This window comes from Chiloscyllium plagiosum, unplaced genomic scaffold, assembly GCF_037043375.1.
Source record: "Chiloscyllium plagiosum isolate Xiang-an unplaced genomic scaffold, Cpla_swu_hap1 HiC_scaffold_28, whole genome shotgun sequence".
In the NCBI taxonomy this organism is placed as follows: domain Eukaryota; kingdom Metazoa; phylum Chordata; class Chondrichthyes; order Orectolobiformes; family Hemiscylliidae; genus Chiloscyllium; species Chiloscyllium plagiosum.
This window is the reverse complement of record NW_028270166.1, coordinates 19,469,732-19,481,966: the sequence shown is the minus strand read 5'-3', so window position 1 is coordinate 19,481,966 and position 12,235 is coordinate 19,469,732. Positions and strand designations below refer to the sequence as shown.

General features: G+C 41.1%; 1 protein-coding gene across 5 annotated transcripts in view; it reads right to left on the bottom strand.

The window, feature by feature from the left end:
* Positions 1–12,235, bottom strand: part of cbarpb (CACN subunit beta associated regulatory protein b) — a 203,648-nt gene that overhangs the window by 79,881 nt on the left and 111,532 nt on the right. For all 5 annotated transcript variants that reach the window (XM_087976026.1, XM_043721245.2, XM_043721246.2 and 2 more), the window contains one exon: positions 11,817–11,878. In XM_087976026.1, the coding sequence (XP_087832152.1) occupies positions 11,817–11,878 (62 nt within the window). The remainder of the gene's footprint in view (positions 1–11,816; positions 11,879–12,235) is intronic.

Here is a 12,235-nt window from a genome sequence, read left to right as displayed (position 1 = left end):
AACTAGTAACATAAAAGAATATTGCAAGACTTTTTTTAGATACATAATAGGTAAGAGTAAGGCAGGAATAGACACTGGACCACTGGAAAATTAGGCTGGAAAAATAGTAATAGGGAATAAAGAAATGGTGGAGGAACCGAACAGGTACTCTGCGTCAGTTTTCATGGCAGAAGAGACCAGCAGCATACCAGAATTTCAAGAGAGTCAGGGGCTAGAGGAGAGTGTAGTGGTCATCATGAAGGAGAAGGTGCTGGGGGAGCTGAAGGTGGATAAATCACCCAGACCAGATGGACTACACCATGGAGTTCCGAAGGAGGTAGCTGAGGAGATTAGGGAGGCATTGGTGATCCTTCAGGAATCACTGAAGTCAGGGAAGATGTCAGAGGATGGAAAATGGCTAATTCAATACCTTGTTTAAGAAGGCAGGGAGGCAGAAGATGGGAAATTATTGATCAGTTAGCTTGACCTCGGTCATTAGTAAGGTTTTAGACTCCATTATTAAGAATGAGATTGTGGAGTACTTGGAAGTGCATGGAAAAGTAGGGCTGAGTCAACATGTCTTCATCAAGGGTCGGTCATGCCTGACAGATCTGTTAGAATTCTCTGAGGCGGTAATATGCAAGTTAGATGGAGGAGAGCCAGTGGTGTGAATATTTGGACAGAATAGGAACAGAATTCACAGCCTCAGAGTGAAGGGCTGACCCTTGAGATGAGGAGAAGTTTTTTTGGCCAGAGAGTGGCTAATCTGGAGCACATCTCCACAGAGGACTGTCAAGACCATGTAATTGAATGTATTTGAGACAGAGATAATTAGATTCTTGACTAGGAGGGAAATCAAAGGATACGGGGAGAAAGCAGAACAATGGGGTTGAGAAACATATTGGCCATGATTGAATGGTAGCATAGATTTGATGGGCTGAATGGCCCAATTTTGCTCCTTATATCTGCTGGTCTTATAGTATTACTAATTTAAATCTTTCATTTTTTTTTGGTTATTGCTGTTCTATTGTTTTCCTATTTTTGTCTCTCTAAACCTATAAAATACTGTAGTCAGTTCCAGCTGACCCTAAACTAGGAGTTCACTGACTGGAAGTTCAGTATTACAAGGATCTCAATGCACAGACTTTACATATAACTTTAACTCCCCACATGACCAAGGTCAACAAAGTCTCCATGACACTAAAAATATGCTGAATTAGAATGAAATTCAGAAGAAATATCAACGATATAAAAGAATATCAAGTACATAATAATTAACGTTTTCACATAAGGTGATTCTTATTTAAAATACATATTGTAAGTGCACGATATAAACAGTTTGCCATTGGTCACTTGGGTTGCCAACTCAAGCTGGATGTGTTCTTTGAGAATGTGATTTAAGGTCTGTGGCATATATATGTTTTCATACTTACTTTTGAGTTTGGATTTTTGAATTTGATGTGTGGCATATACAGGCTTCTGTCTATCTGAAGATGTTTAATGATTAACTTGTAAGTATTTCAGTGGCTGCATTGATTTCTTTTAAAACAGAACATGAGAGGAGGATTTTCTGGAGAGCAATGGATTTTTGTTTATATTGGGAGAGTTTAGCAGTGAACGAAGTAATCAGTTCAATGCATTAAGCTTTCAGATAGACAATTATGAAATTGTTTCTCAGCTAAGGGGAAATCCCCATAGCTAGTAAAACACTTCTTGCTTCAGTTTGAGGCAATTCTAGAGAGGTGTTGGCTGAAATTGAATGTATAAAGTAACTACTCATGAGAAAGGGAGAATATAGCTGAGAATTGTTAGGAAATAGGGTAAGAAAGTTACCAAAAGATCCAAATCAAAAGTGTTTTGTTAAAACTCTAAAGGTGCTGTCTGCAGCTGAAAAAGTTTTATCTCTGTTGTATGATTACTCCAGGATGACATTATTAGATTCTGAAGATTGGACATTAAAGCCAAAGCAAAATAAAACCAAATAAGGGAAATAGAGAAGGGAATTCTCTCTGGGGAAGCACTATAAACAGATATTTTTCAGTTTAATGGATTACATGTTTTGAAATCTTTAAATTATTTTCATCTAAATAGTCTGATTTATTCTATTTTACTTATTTATTTTATTTATTTATTTTTCAGTATAAGCATCTGGCTTATTGTTAAAACTAAATCTGCAGCATTGCATGTTTGTGCTTCAGTGAAAGACCATTGTATTAAAACAAAAGAAAATCAACAAAGTCAGATTTCAGTCTGGGATTGGACTTGTTCAATCATAACATCAGTTGGAATCATAACAGAAACCATACAAGTGCCTGCTGCAAGTTTCACTTGTTTCAAATAACCATATTTCCCCTTTTTAAATGCTCTTGTGATTGTCTTGTCAGGTTGCTTGGGAACAGGATCCAGGAGATACATTATTGCACCTGGAGTATCCAGAACAATCCCAGAGAATGGATTATATAACTACACGCTTGACAGAAAGCAGCCTTATTTGTCATGACATTTCTCAAAGTACATTGTTGGCTGTAGTTCAACCAATCTGCAGTGCAGTCCATTGTTTCCTAGCAAGAATACTGGCCTTGTGAAAGGATTATATACTCAATTCGTGCAGACTAAGCTATGAGTTAGAATGCAAGGCTCTGTGACTGACAGAAACCTGCCCAAAATCATGCAGCCTTGACTAAAATTCTCCTCAAACGATGCATATTGAGTTGATCATTTGAAGATAAATCACAGACAAGTTTAAATCAGATTTTCTTTTATTTAATGTGACATGAACAAGATGAAGTTGCTAATTGTCTCATAAATATGCTTTAGATTATTTTTAGTTATATGCTTTTGCCTATACTTTGTGACAATATTGAAGCTTAGCTATATCACAGTAGCTTCAGTCTTTTTAAACCACTATTCAACATGGTGAGTTATGGTGGTGGAATGGTTCCATTTCATGCAATCAAGAGTTAATTTTAAAGTTTGAGTGCTGGTATAAAAGAGATGATATATAATTTATAGCCCATTATACTCATTTTTAATGTCAATGGAGAGGAAGACTGGGGTTGGTATTTATTGACAGATAAGTTGATATTAGCAATTGAAATGATCACCCAAACTTCAAACTGAATCTTGCTCCCAACCCAACCTGTACCATGCCGACCACTCCCGTAGAGTGGTGTACAGCATGAAAACAGACCCTTCAGTCCAACCCGTCCATGCCGACCAGATATCCCAACCCAATCTAGTCCCACCTCCCAGCACCCGGCCCATATCCCTCCAAACCCTTCCTATTCATATACTCATCCAAATGCCTCTTAAATGTTGCAATTGTACCAGCCTCCACCACTTCCTCTGGCAGCTCATTCCATACACGTACCACCCTCTGTGTGAAAAAGTTGCCCCGTAGGTCTCTTTATATTTTTCCCCTCTCACCCTAAACCTATGCCCCCTAGTTCTGGACTCCCCGACCTCAGGGAAAAAACTTTGCCTATTTACCCTATCCATGCCCCTCATAATTTTGTAAATCTCTATAATAGACCCCTCAGTCTCCGACACTCCAGGGAAAACAACCCCAGCCTGTTCAGCCTCTCCCTATAGCTCAAATCCTTCAACCCTGGCAACTTCGACATGGAATCAGTCTGTCTCCATAATAGACTTCAACACAGAAAAACCACACTGTAATCATATAATATATCTCCATCGCCCACAGTGACAGAGTTAGATTGTCAGGATAATGCCCATTGGCTTCAAAGAAACACTTGATGGCAGTGCGAGATAAGTTAACTGATAAGACACGTCAATTGGAAAGTGTCCTCTCATCCCCATTTAAAAATAATTAATCAATAGACTGTAAGCAGACAGGCCATCACTGAGGTGGGAAGGGAATCGCTCTACTGGATAGCTTTTGGCCACACTGACACTCATGCACATGGAGAGACCCCACATCTGCCTGGACATTATGCCTATGGCTTTTGTTCTTTGGCTAGCAGCAGGCAGTTACATCTGCCCATTGGGAAATTGGAAAACCCCAATCAGCAATCACAATTAGCCACAACCTCACCAGCCTAATTGGTTTCCATGCTCATGAGGGTAAGCTGCCTCACGACCCATGAATCTGCCTCAGCAGGAGGTCAGGAAACAGGCACATCTGCCCACACTGGGATTTGTTTGGCCCCATCCATCTCCTTTTCTCACTTTGGTAGGGCACCAAATGTCCTGCTCTTAATCTCTGTTCTTTGTTGAAGTAAGTTAGATCAATCAACCTTTCCTTTGTCTCTCTCATCGCTAATGTTCCCAGACCAGTTTCTCCAGTACTTTTTGTTTTTATTTCAGAGTGCCGGCATGTGCAGTGCCTTGCTTTCGATTTTTTTTATTTCTAATTGGCCCTGAGAAGACGATGATGGCCCTTCACTTTGAACCGCTGGTTTGGTACAACTGAATGGCTTCATTAGTCACACTGGCAAAGCAGTTAAGAAAGAGGCTGCCATGTTGGATTGGAACTGGAGTTACATTTTAAAAAGTAAGTATGGCACATTATCTTCCCTAAAAGAAATTCAGAAACCACATTATTTTTATCAAAATTTACTGATATATTATTTTCAGATTAATTCAACATAAATTCAAATTTTAAATTGTCATAGTGAGATTTGAACTGCTATTCTCTAGAGTATGAGTCTTGGCGTCTAAATTACTAATGACACTCAATAACATCCATTGATCAAATGTACTGAACCACAGTCAGGAGACAATGAAGGGATAGAAAACAAGAGTAAAGAAGACCCTTAATTTTGAAAGAACTGATCTTGTATATTTACAGACTCATGGCATTTCCATTCTTTATTTAATCTGCTGCAAATTGCATAGGCACAAGAAACACTTAAAAAAAGTGATCAAAATTATTTTCATTCTTTTGCTGCTCCAAAATAGAAATGTAATAATGAATAGCATTGTCTGGTTTGAGAGCTGCAAAACCATGTGGTTGATTCAGTATTCATGGTTGGCCACTCTCCTTTACGCTGTCACCCAGCCATATCAACACAAAGCCACAACTGTGCATGGCTACAATTCCTGAAATGCAAAGCCAAGAAATTGCATATGTATCTATACTGCTGAGCATTTAGTTGCAAAGCGAATAATTGCAAATGGAATTAAATTTAGCAATACTGACATGGAAATTTTAAAATTTTTTTCATTATGGGGTTTACATACAATCATCTTTGATTCCATTTTCAGTTTTTGATTAATTATATTTCCTCCAGCAGTCAGTAAAATGAGAAAACAAGGAACAACATGTCTGGGCCTGTGCTAGAAAAAACAGAATGTAAACCGTACAGCTCATTGACAACAGATATTTGCTGGCGACCAACATTACTATGAGGATTCTGATTTAGAGAGATTTAGAAATCCAAAGAGAAAAGTCAAAACATCAGCACAATGTAAAAAGCAAAGCTGAACAGGGAGGGAAAAAGAGTTCCACAAAATTCCACAAATAAGGCCTTTCTAGGAAGTAAAAGCAAATAAAAAATTCAGTCTGCTTTATTTGAATGCACAAAGCATCTATAGTAAGATAGATGAACTAGTGGCCTAAATAGAAGAAAATTACAGTATATAGATCTAATCACCATTACAGAGACATGGTTACAAGGTGATCAAGGGGAGAAATAAACATTCCCGGGTACAGAACATTTCATAGAGAAAGACAGAATGCCAAAGAAAGAAGAACAGTCCTGATGGGAAAGGATGATAAGAGAGCATGAGTGAGAAAGTACCTAGCCCCAGAAGATCATGAAATAGAATCAATATAGCTGGAAGTTAACAATAGCAACAGTCAGTAAACACTGGTGGGAGTAGTTAATGGGCCCCTTAACAGCAGTTATAATGTTGGACAAAGCTTTAAACAAGAAATTATTAGAACTTGTAACAACAGCAATGTGATACCTGTGGGGGACTTCAATCTTCATATAGATTGAGACAATCAAGTTAGTAACAGTGCTCTAAAAGACGAGATTGTTTTGCTGACAGTTCCTTGGAGCCATATATTGTGGAGCAAACTAGAAATAAAATTATTTTAGATATAATATTGATTAATGAAGCAGGGTTAATCAGTGATGTAATCGCAAAATATCCTCTGGTAAATAGTGGACAAAATATTATTGAAATCCATGATGTTTAAAAGTGACATACTCTATAATGTGGCGATTGGAATGAGGGCGAGGTGGATCTCATTGACTATGAGATATTTCATTGGGGTTGTTAACCTGAGGTAAGCAGGGAGCTTTGGCTAATATTTATAAACAGGAGATTTAAAGACCCTCCTCATGCTCGGGATTGGCTTTGGTCAAGTCTACTAAATCTTCACAACATTGCCCATTTCTTGGTAAATGTTGAAGCAATGGTTTGACCAGTCTGCTTAATGACGTAGAATTGAACCAAATGTTCTGTTTCTGACTCCATAATTCTATGACTCTGGAACAAAATTTTATGTTACATGTCAATTAAAAGCTAAATTTCAACAATCTGTTTGTGCTAAATTGATAAAGATTTTTCAACAATCCAGATAACATTCAAATGTTAGTAGTCTATGTTAATTTTGTTGGATAAGGGATTAATAGATTTTATGCTAATAGTTAGCGACTTTCATGAATGATGTCAGGTGTTAGAATTAGGACCTACGTGACAAAGGTTCTAATGAAGTCCTCGTGAACCACGTCTCTATAAATCATCTAAATAGCTAAGAAATGGTCAACACTAAAAAGAAACATGAAGTCAAAGTTTTTTCATTTTGTACCCATGAAGAGTATTCTTGTAACCCGGGAATAAAAACAACAAAAAAAGAAACCAACAATTTACACATAATGAGGAGAAAGTGCTGCTTGCTTGGACTATAGGCGGCATTGATACAGCAAGCAGTACCTGTTAACTGTCTTAGTTAACCGATTAAATTCAAACAAGGCTCAGTAGTTTGTGCTGTTGCAGCTTCATTTGCCAAAAGGATCTAGAACCCAGTTATGACTTTCATATAATATTTACCAATATTTAACCCCTGTTTCTTTTATTCTCTCTTTAAAATGCTGCTTTGCCTTGGGTACAGTTATATCAGAACCCCTTGGCGCATTGGTCAAGTGTTTTGGTTCAGACGTGTGTTGAAGGGCTACTGGAACACAATGCTTTCTCATTTGTTAACAATTTTCATTTTGACTAAGCTTTTGGTACTCCTACCTAGTATCTCCTTACATGCTAGATACCATTTTTACAAAAAATGCTCCGTGCACTCATCTTTTTATTTTACTCATTCATGGTATGAGAAGAATGCTGGCTGGCCAGTACTTATTGTCCGTTCCTAGTTGTTCTTGAGAAGTTGGTGAGCTGCGTTCTTGAACCACTGCAGTCCATCTCCTGTGAGTTGTCTCACAATGCCTTTCAAGAAGAAACTCCAGGATTTTGATGCAGTGACAGTGAAGGAATAGTGATATATTTCCAGGTCAGGATGGTGAGTGGCTTGGAGGTTCTGCTGTTCACATATCTTGGCCGCCATTATCCTTCTAGATCGAAGTGGTCATGGGTTTGCAAAGTGCTGTCTGATGATCTTTGGTGAATTTCTGCAGTGCATCGTGTACATAGTACACACTACTTCTACTGACTCTCAGTAGTAGAGGGAGTGGATGTTTGTGGATTAAGTAGGTTGCTTTGTCCTAGATGGTGTCAAGCTTCTTGAGTGTTTTTGGAGCTGCACCCATCCAGGCAATTTGGGAGCATACCACCACACTCCTGATTTATGCCTTGTAGATGATGGAGCTTCTTTTCTGGTGAAGGGCTTTTGCCTGAAACTTCAATTCTCCTGCTCCTCAGATGCTGCCTGACTTGCTATGCTTTTACAGCACCACATCTTCGACCTTGTAGATGATGGACAGGCTTTGGGGAGTCAGGAGGTGAGTTACTCACCACAGTACTCACTACTGCTCTTGTAGCCACTGTGTTTATGTTGCAGGTCCAGATGAGTTTCTGGTCAATGGTAACCCCAAGAATGTTGACAGTGGAGGAATCAGTGATTAAACTATTGAATGTCCAGGGGTGTTGATTAGATTGTTTCTTATTGGTGATGGTAATTTATGTGGCGCGAATGTTAGTGCTATATAAATATAGGTTGATGTTGGTATCTTTGACCTTGAGCTAATATTGTTGCCTGCCATCTATAATGCCAGTAAACAGCCAGTATCTCAGTTTTCCACTGTACTGTAGGTTAAATTACTTACAAACTCTGTTTTCTGCTCACTCAAGCACAGACAATGGTTCAGTCTCTTGTTTGAGCTTCTCCCTTGCACATGACTGATCCCAGCTGCATTCCACCCTCGTATGCACATCAATATGAACACGGTTGCAGTTTCAGCATCTGAGCTCCTTCGCAACAAGACAGTTGGTATTAATGCTGTCTGGTTAATACTTGAAATTATTAATGCTGTGAGTCCAGCTCAGAGCAAGATTCCATCATGTAGTTTTCTTCTTGGGATAGAATTATCCCAGGGCAGGTTTGGAGATGGAGGGGCATTTTTTGGGTGGGAGGATGTTGGATGGGGTTTCCCCTTGCTGTCATGCCCCTGCCTCACTGACAGCCTTTCTGCCTTGCCACCAATTGAGAACCCAATCCATGCCCACTGGGAACTTCATTCTGCTGCTGCTATTCAAATAGAAACAGAAGGGGCAGTTAAGACCCTCCCCCACACAGCGTGGCTCCTGCAGGCTCCTGGACTGGGATAGGAGACGGGAAGAGGGGGAGCCACCTGCTCTCACACGGTTGGACTCCCATACTGATCATGGGTTTCTGGTGGGTACAATATTGGCAGTTACTTCCCTCTCTGCCCAATGGTGCTGATGGGAATGAGGAGCTGTCAACCTGAGGGCAGCTCAACACTGCTGTCAGACAGCACCAGGGACGTGGGTTCAATTCCAGGTGACTGTGCAGAGTTTGCACATTCTCCCTGTGTTGGCGTGGGTTTCCTCCAGATGTTCTGTTTACCTCCCATAGGCCAAAGACGTGCAGGTTGGGTGATTTGGCCAGTCTAAATTCTAAACATGGGGTCTCCACCTTCTACAGCCGACTCAACACAGACATCTACATCAAACCCACCCACTCCCACAGCTACCTGGACTACACCTCCTCTCACCCACCCCGCCCGTAAAAACACTATCCCTTACTCTTAATTCCTCCACTTCCACCGTACCTGCTCCCAGGAGGAGCAATTTGACTCCAGGACATCCCAGATGGCCTCCTATTTCGACGACCGCAATATCCGCTCCCACAAGATCAACAATGTCCTCCAGCACATCTCCTCCACTTCCCGCACCTCCGCCCTTGAACTCCACCCCTCCAACTGCAACAAGGATAGAACCCCCATGGTCCTCACCTTCCACTCCACCAACCTCTGGATATAGATCATTATCCTCCATCATTTCTGCTATCTACATTCAGACCCCACCACCAGAGATATATTTCCTTTCCCACCCCTATCTGCTTTCCACAGAGACCATTCCCTCCTTGATTCCCTTGTTAGGTCCACACCCCCCACCAACCCACCCTCCACTTCCGGCACCTTCCCTTGATGCCCTTGAACCTGTGCCCATACTTACCCCCTCACCTCCATCCAAGGCCCCAAAGGATTCTTCTACATCTAGCAGAGATTTTCCTGCACATCCAAATGCCTCATCTACTGTGTCCATTGCTCGTGATGTGGTCTCCCCTACATTGGGGAGACAGGACACCAACTCATGGAATGCTTCAAGAAATACCTCTGGGACACACACACCAAACAACCCCACCACCCTGTGGCCAACCACTTCAACTCCCTGTCTCACTTTGCCAAGGACATGCAGGTTCTGGGCCTCCTCCACTTCAAATCCAAATCACCCAAAGACTGGAGGAAGAACACCTCATCTTCCACCTCGGAACCCTTCAACCACACGGCATCAAAGTTGACTTCACCAGTTTCCTTAGCTTCCCTCACCCCACCTCATCCCAGATCCAACCCTCCAACACGGCACCACCCTCTTGACTGTCCTACCTGTCCATCTTCCTTCCCACGTATCCACTGCACCCTCCCCTCCGACCTATCACCATCACCCCCCACCTGCATCTACCTACCACCTTTCCAGCTACTTTCTCCCCACCCTCACCACCATCCTATTTATCTCTCAGCCCCCTTACCCCCCCCCCCCCTCCCCATTCCCCCTCCACACACACACACATTCCTGATGAAGGGCTTATATCTGAAATGTTGACTCTTCTGCTCTCCTGCTCCTTGAATGCTGCCTGATCCACTGTGCTTTTCCAGCGCCACATTTTTCGACCCCATTCTAAATTGCCCATAGCATCTAGGAATGTGGTATTTTAACCAGGGAAAATGCAAGGTTTCAGAGATAGGGAAGATCTGGGTGGGATGCTCTTCGGGGGGTTGGTGTGGACTCGATTGGCTAAATAACCTGCCTCCATACTGTAGGGATCATAAGATTCAATGATCCTCTGAATAATTGGAACCCTGATGAAGTGGTATTTAGATCTGGGATATTGTTCCCCTGGTTGGCACTTGGCCTTCCTCAAATAGTGGTGACACAGGATCCGCTGGCTTACCATATGGATTCAATTCCACCCCAGTGTTATGTATTGTTCTTCAGCACTTTGGTAGCACAGTGATAGCATCCTTCCATCTGAACTAGGAGACCCAGGTTCAAGTCATACCTGCTACAGAGGTATGTAATAACATCTCTGAAGAAGTTGGTTAGAAAGTAAGTATCTGTATATTGCTGAAGAAATAAAAACTGCTCAACCCTTGAAAGTTAACAAAGACTTGCAGCACCTCTAACAATCGGAGTAATGTTGCTCAGATGACTCAGAAGTGTTTGGAAGTAGATCGGTCTATATTATCTGAAAGTGCTGACAGTTCTAACCATCTTTGCTTGCAGCTGCTCCCCACTGAATTCTTTGCCCCAAGGAAATCATGTCATATCTACTGTGGCCTGATCCCCAACTCGACTGAAACTAATTGCAACACAACAAAGTTTATTCAGCACCTTGAGAGTAACCTGAAGCCCGGCATTCGTCATCAACCCAGCTCAAGGAAGTCAACTGAGTTTCAGATATTTGATCAGAAGCACCTGACAGACCGGATGTGAGGCTGGATAGCTTCCTGAATATTTGCACACCATCGAAATGAACAGAGTTTTAGCCTCAATGCGCAATAATCCTTTCCCCTCCAAAAAGCTATAGAACTGATCAAAGTCTCAGCCAGTAATTTTTCTGTGTGTTGCAGAAGTACAATAAAAGTTATTTCCTTACAGGTACATTGCATGCTCTGAGCAAAAATAGATGTATACCCTTGTGCTTCCTAAGGAAAGGAATACTCCAGGACAGAATCCATCAATCCATTTAATCACTTGTTCCAAAAGGAAAGGTAAAGGAATGAAATATTAGAACTTTTGGAAGCTGATGGTAATGCTGAAAATTTAAAGCCTAAGCTGAGGTATGACCTTCCAGTGTCAAACTCAGAAACATCTGAGGAGATAAAGATCCACTCTCTGGTTCTTGTGTCAATTTCCTCAGTCAATAGTTACTGAATGATTTGGTATTTCCTCCTCCCCCACCCCCCCCAAAGTAACCGAGAAGACCCAGCACAAGGAATCGCTGCCTTGCAAGGGAAAAATGCTCTTTGTGGACAAATAACAATTCAATCCCATTAAAATGGCAAGACCATTCTAACACTAACAATGATTGTGATGGTAAACAGTTTGAGAATAACACAAACAACATATTCTGAGATTAAAAGATTGTTTACAATCCTGCAGCTATACCTTACCTTGTGTAGGTTGAGATTCTTCCAGGTATGTTGTATTTGTTTTCTCAGGATCATCATTAGCCCTGGAAGACATAGTTTCAGAGAAATGAGAACTATTAGAAAATTAAACCAGCTTTCAAAGCCACCTGTAATAAGGACTACAAGCAGCATTACCTTCAGGTTGGCAATAGTGGAAACAATGAGTGACTAAATAGAACCATGGGACATTGCTGACCCATCCAAAGTTGAGTTTTCTGTATAACACAAAGTGTTGCAACATTTCAGGGGAAAACTCCAAATTGCTTCAACAGTGCTGAACTAATCTAACTGTACACTTCTAGGAACACAAGTCACTGTACTCAGTATCAGAGATGTTCCTTGTGATGATTTATCTCCCTTGAAGGTTTGCCAGGAGAGCTTTGTAAACACTTAATTGGTCT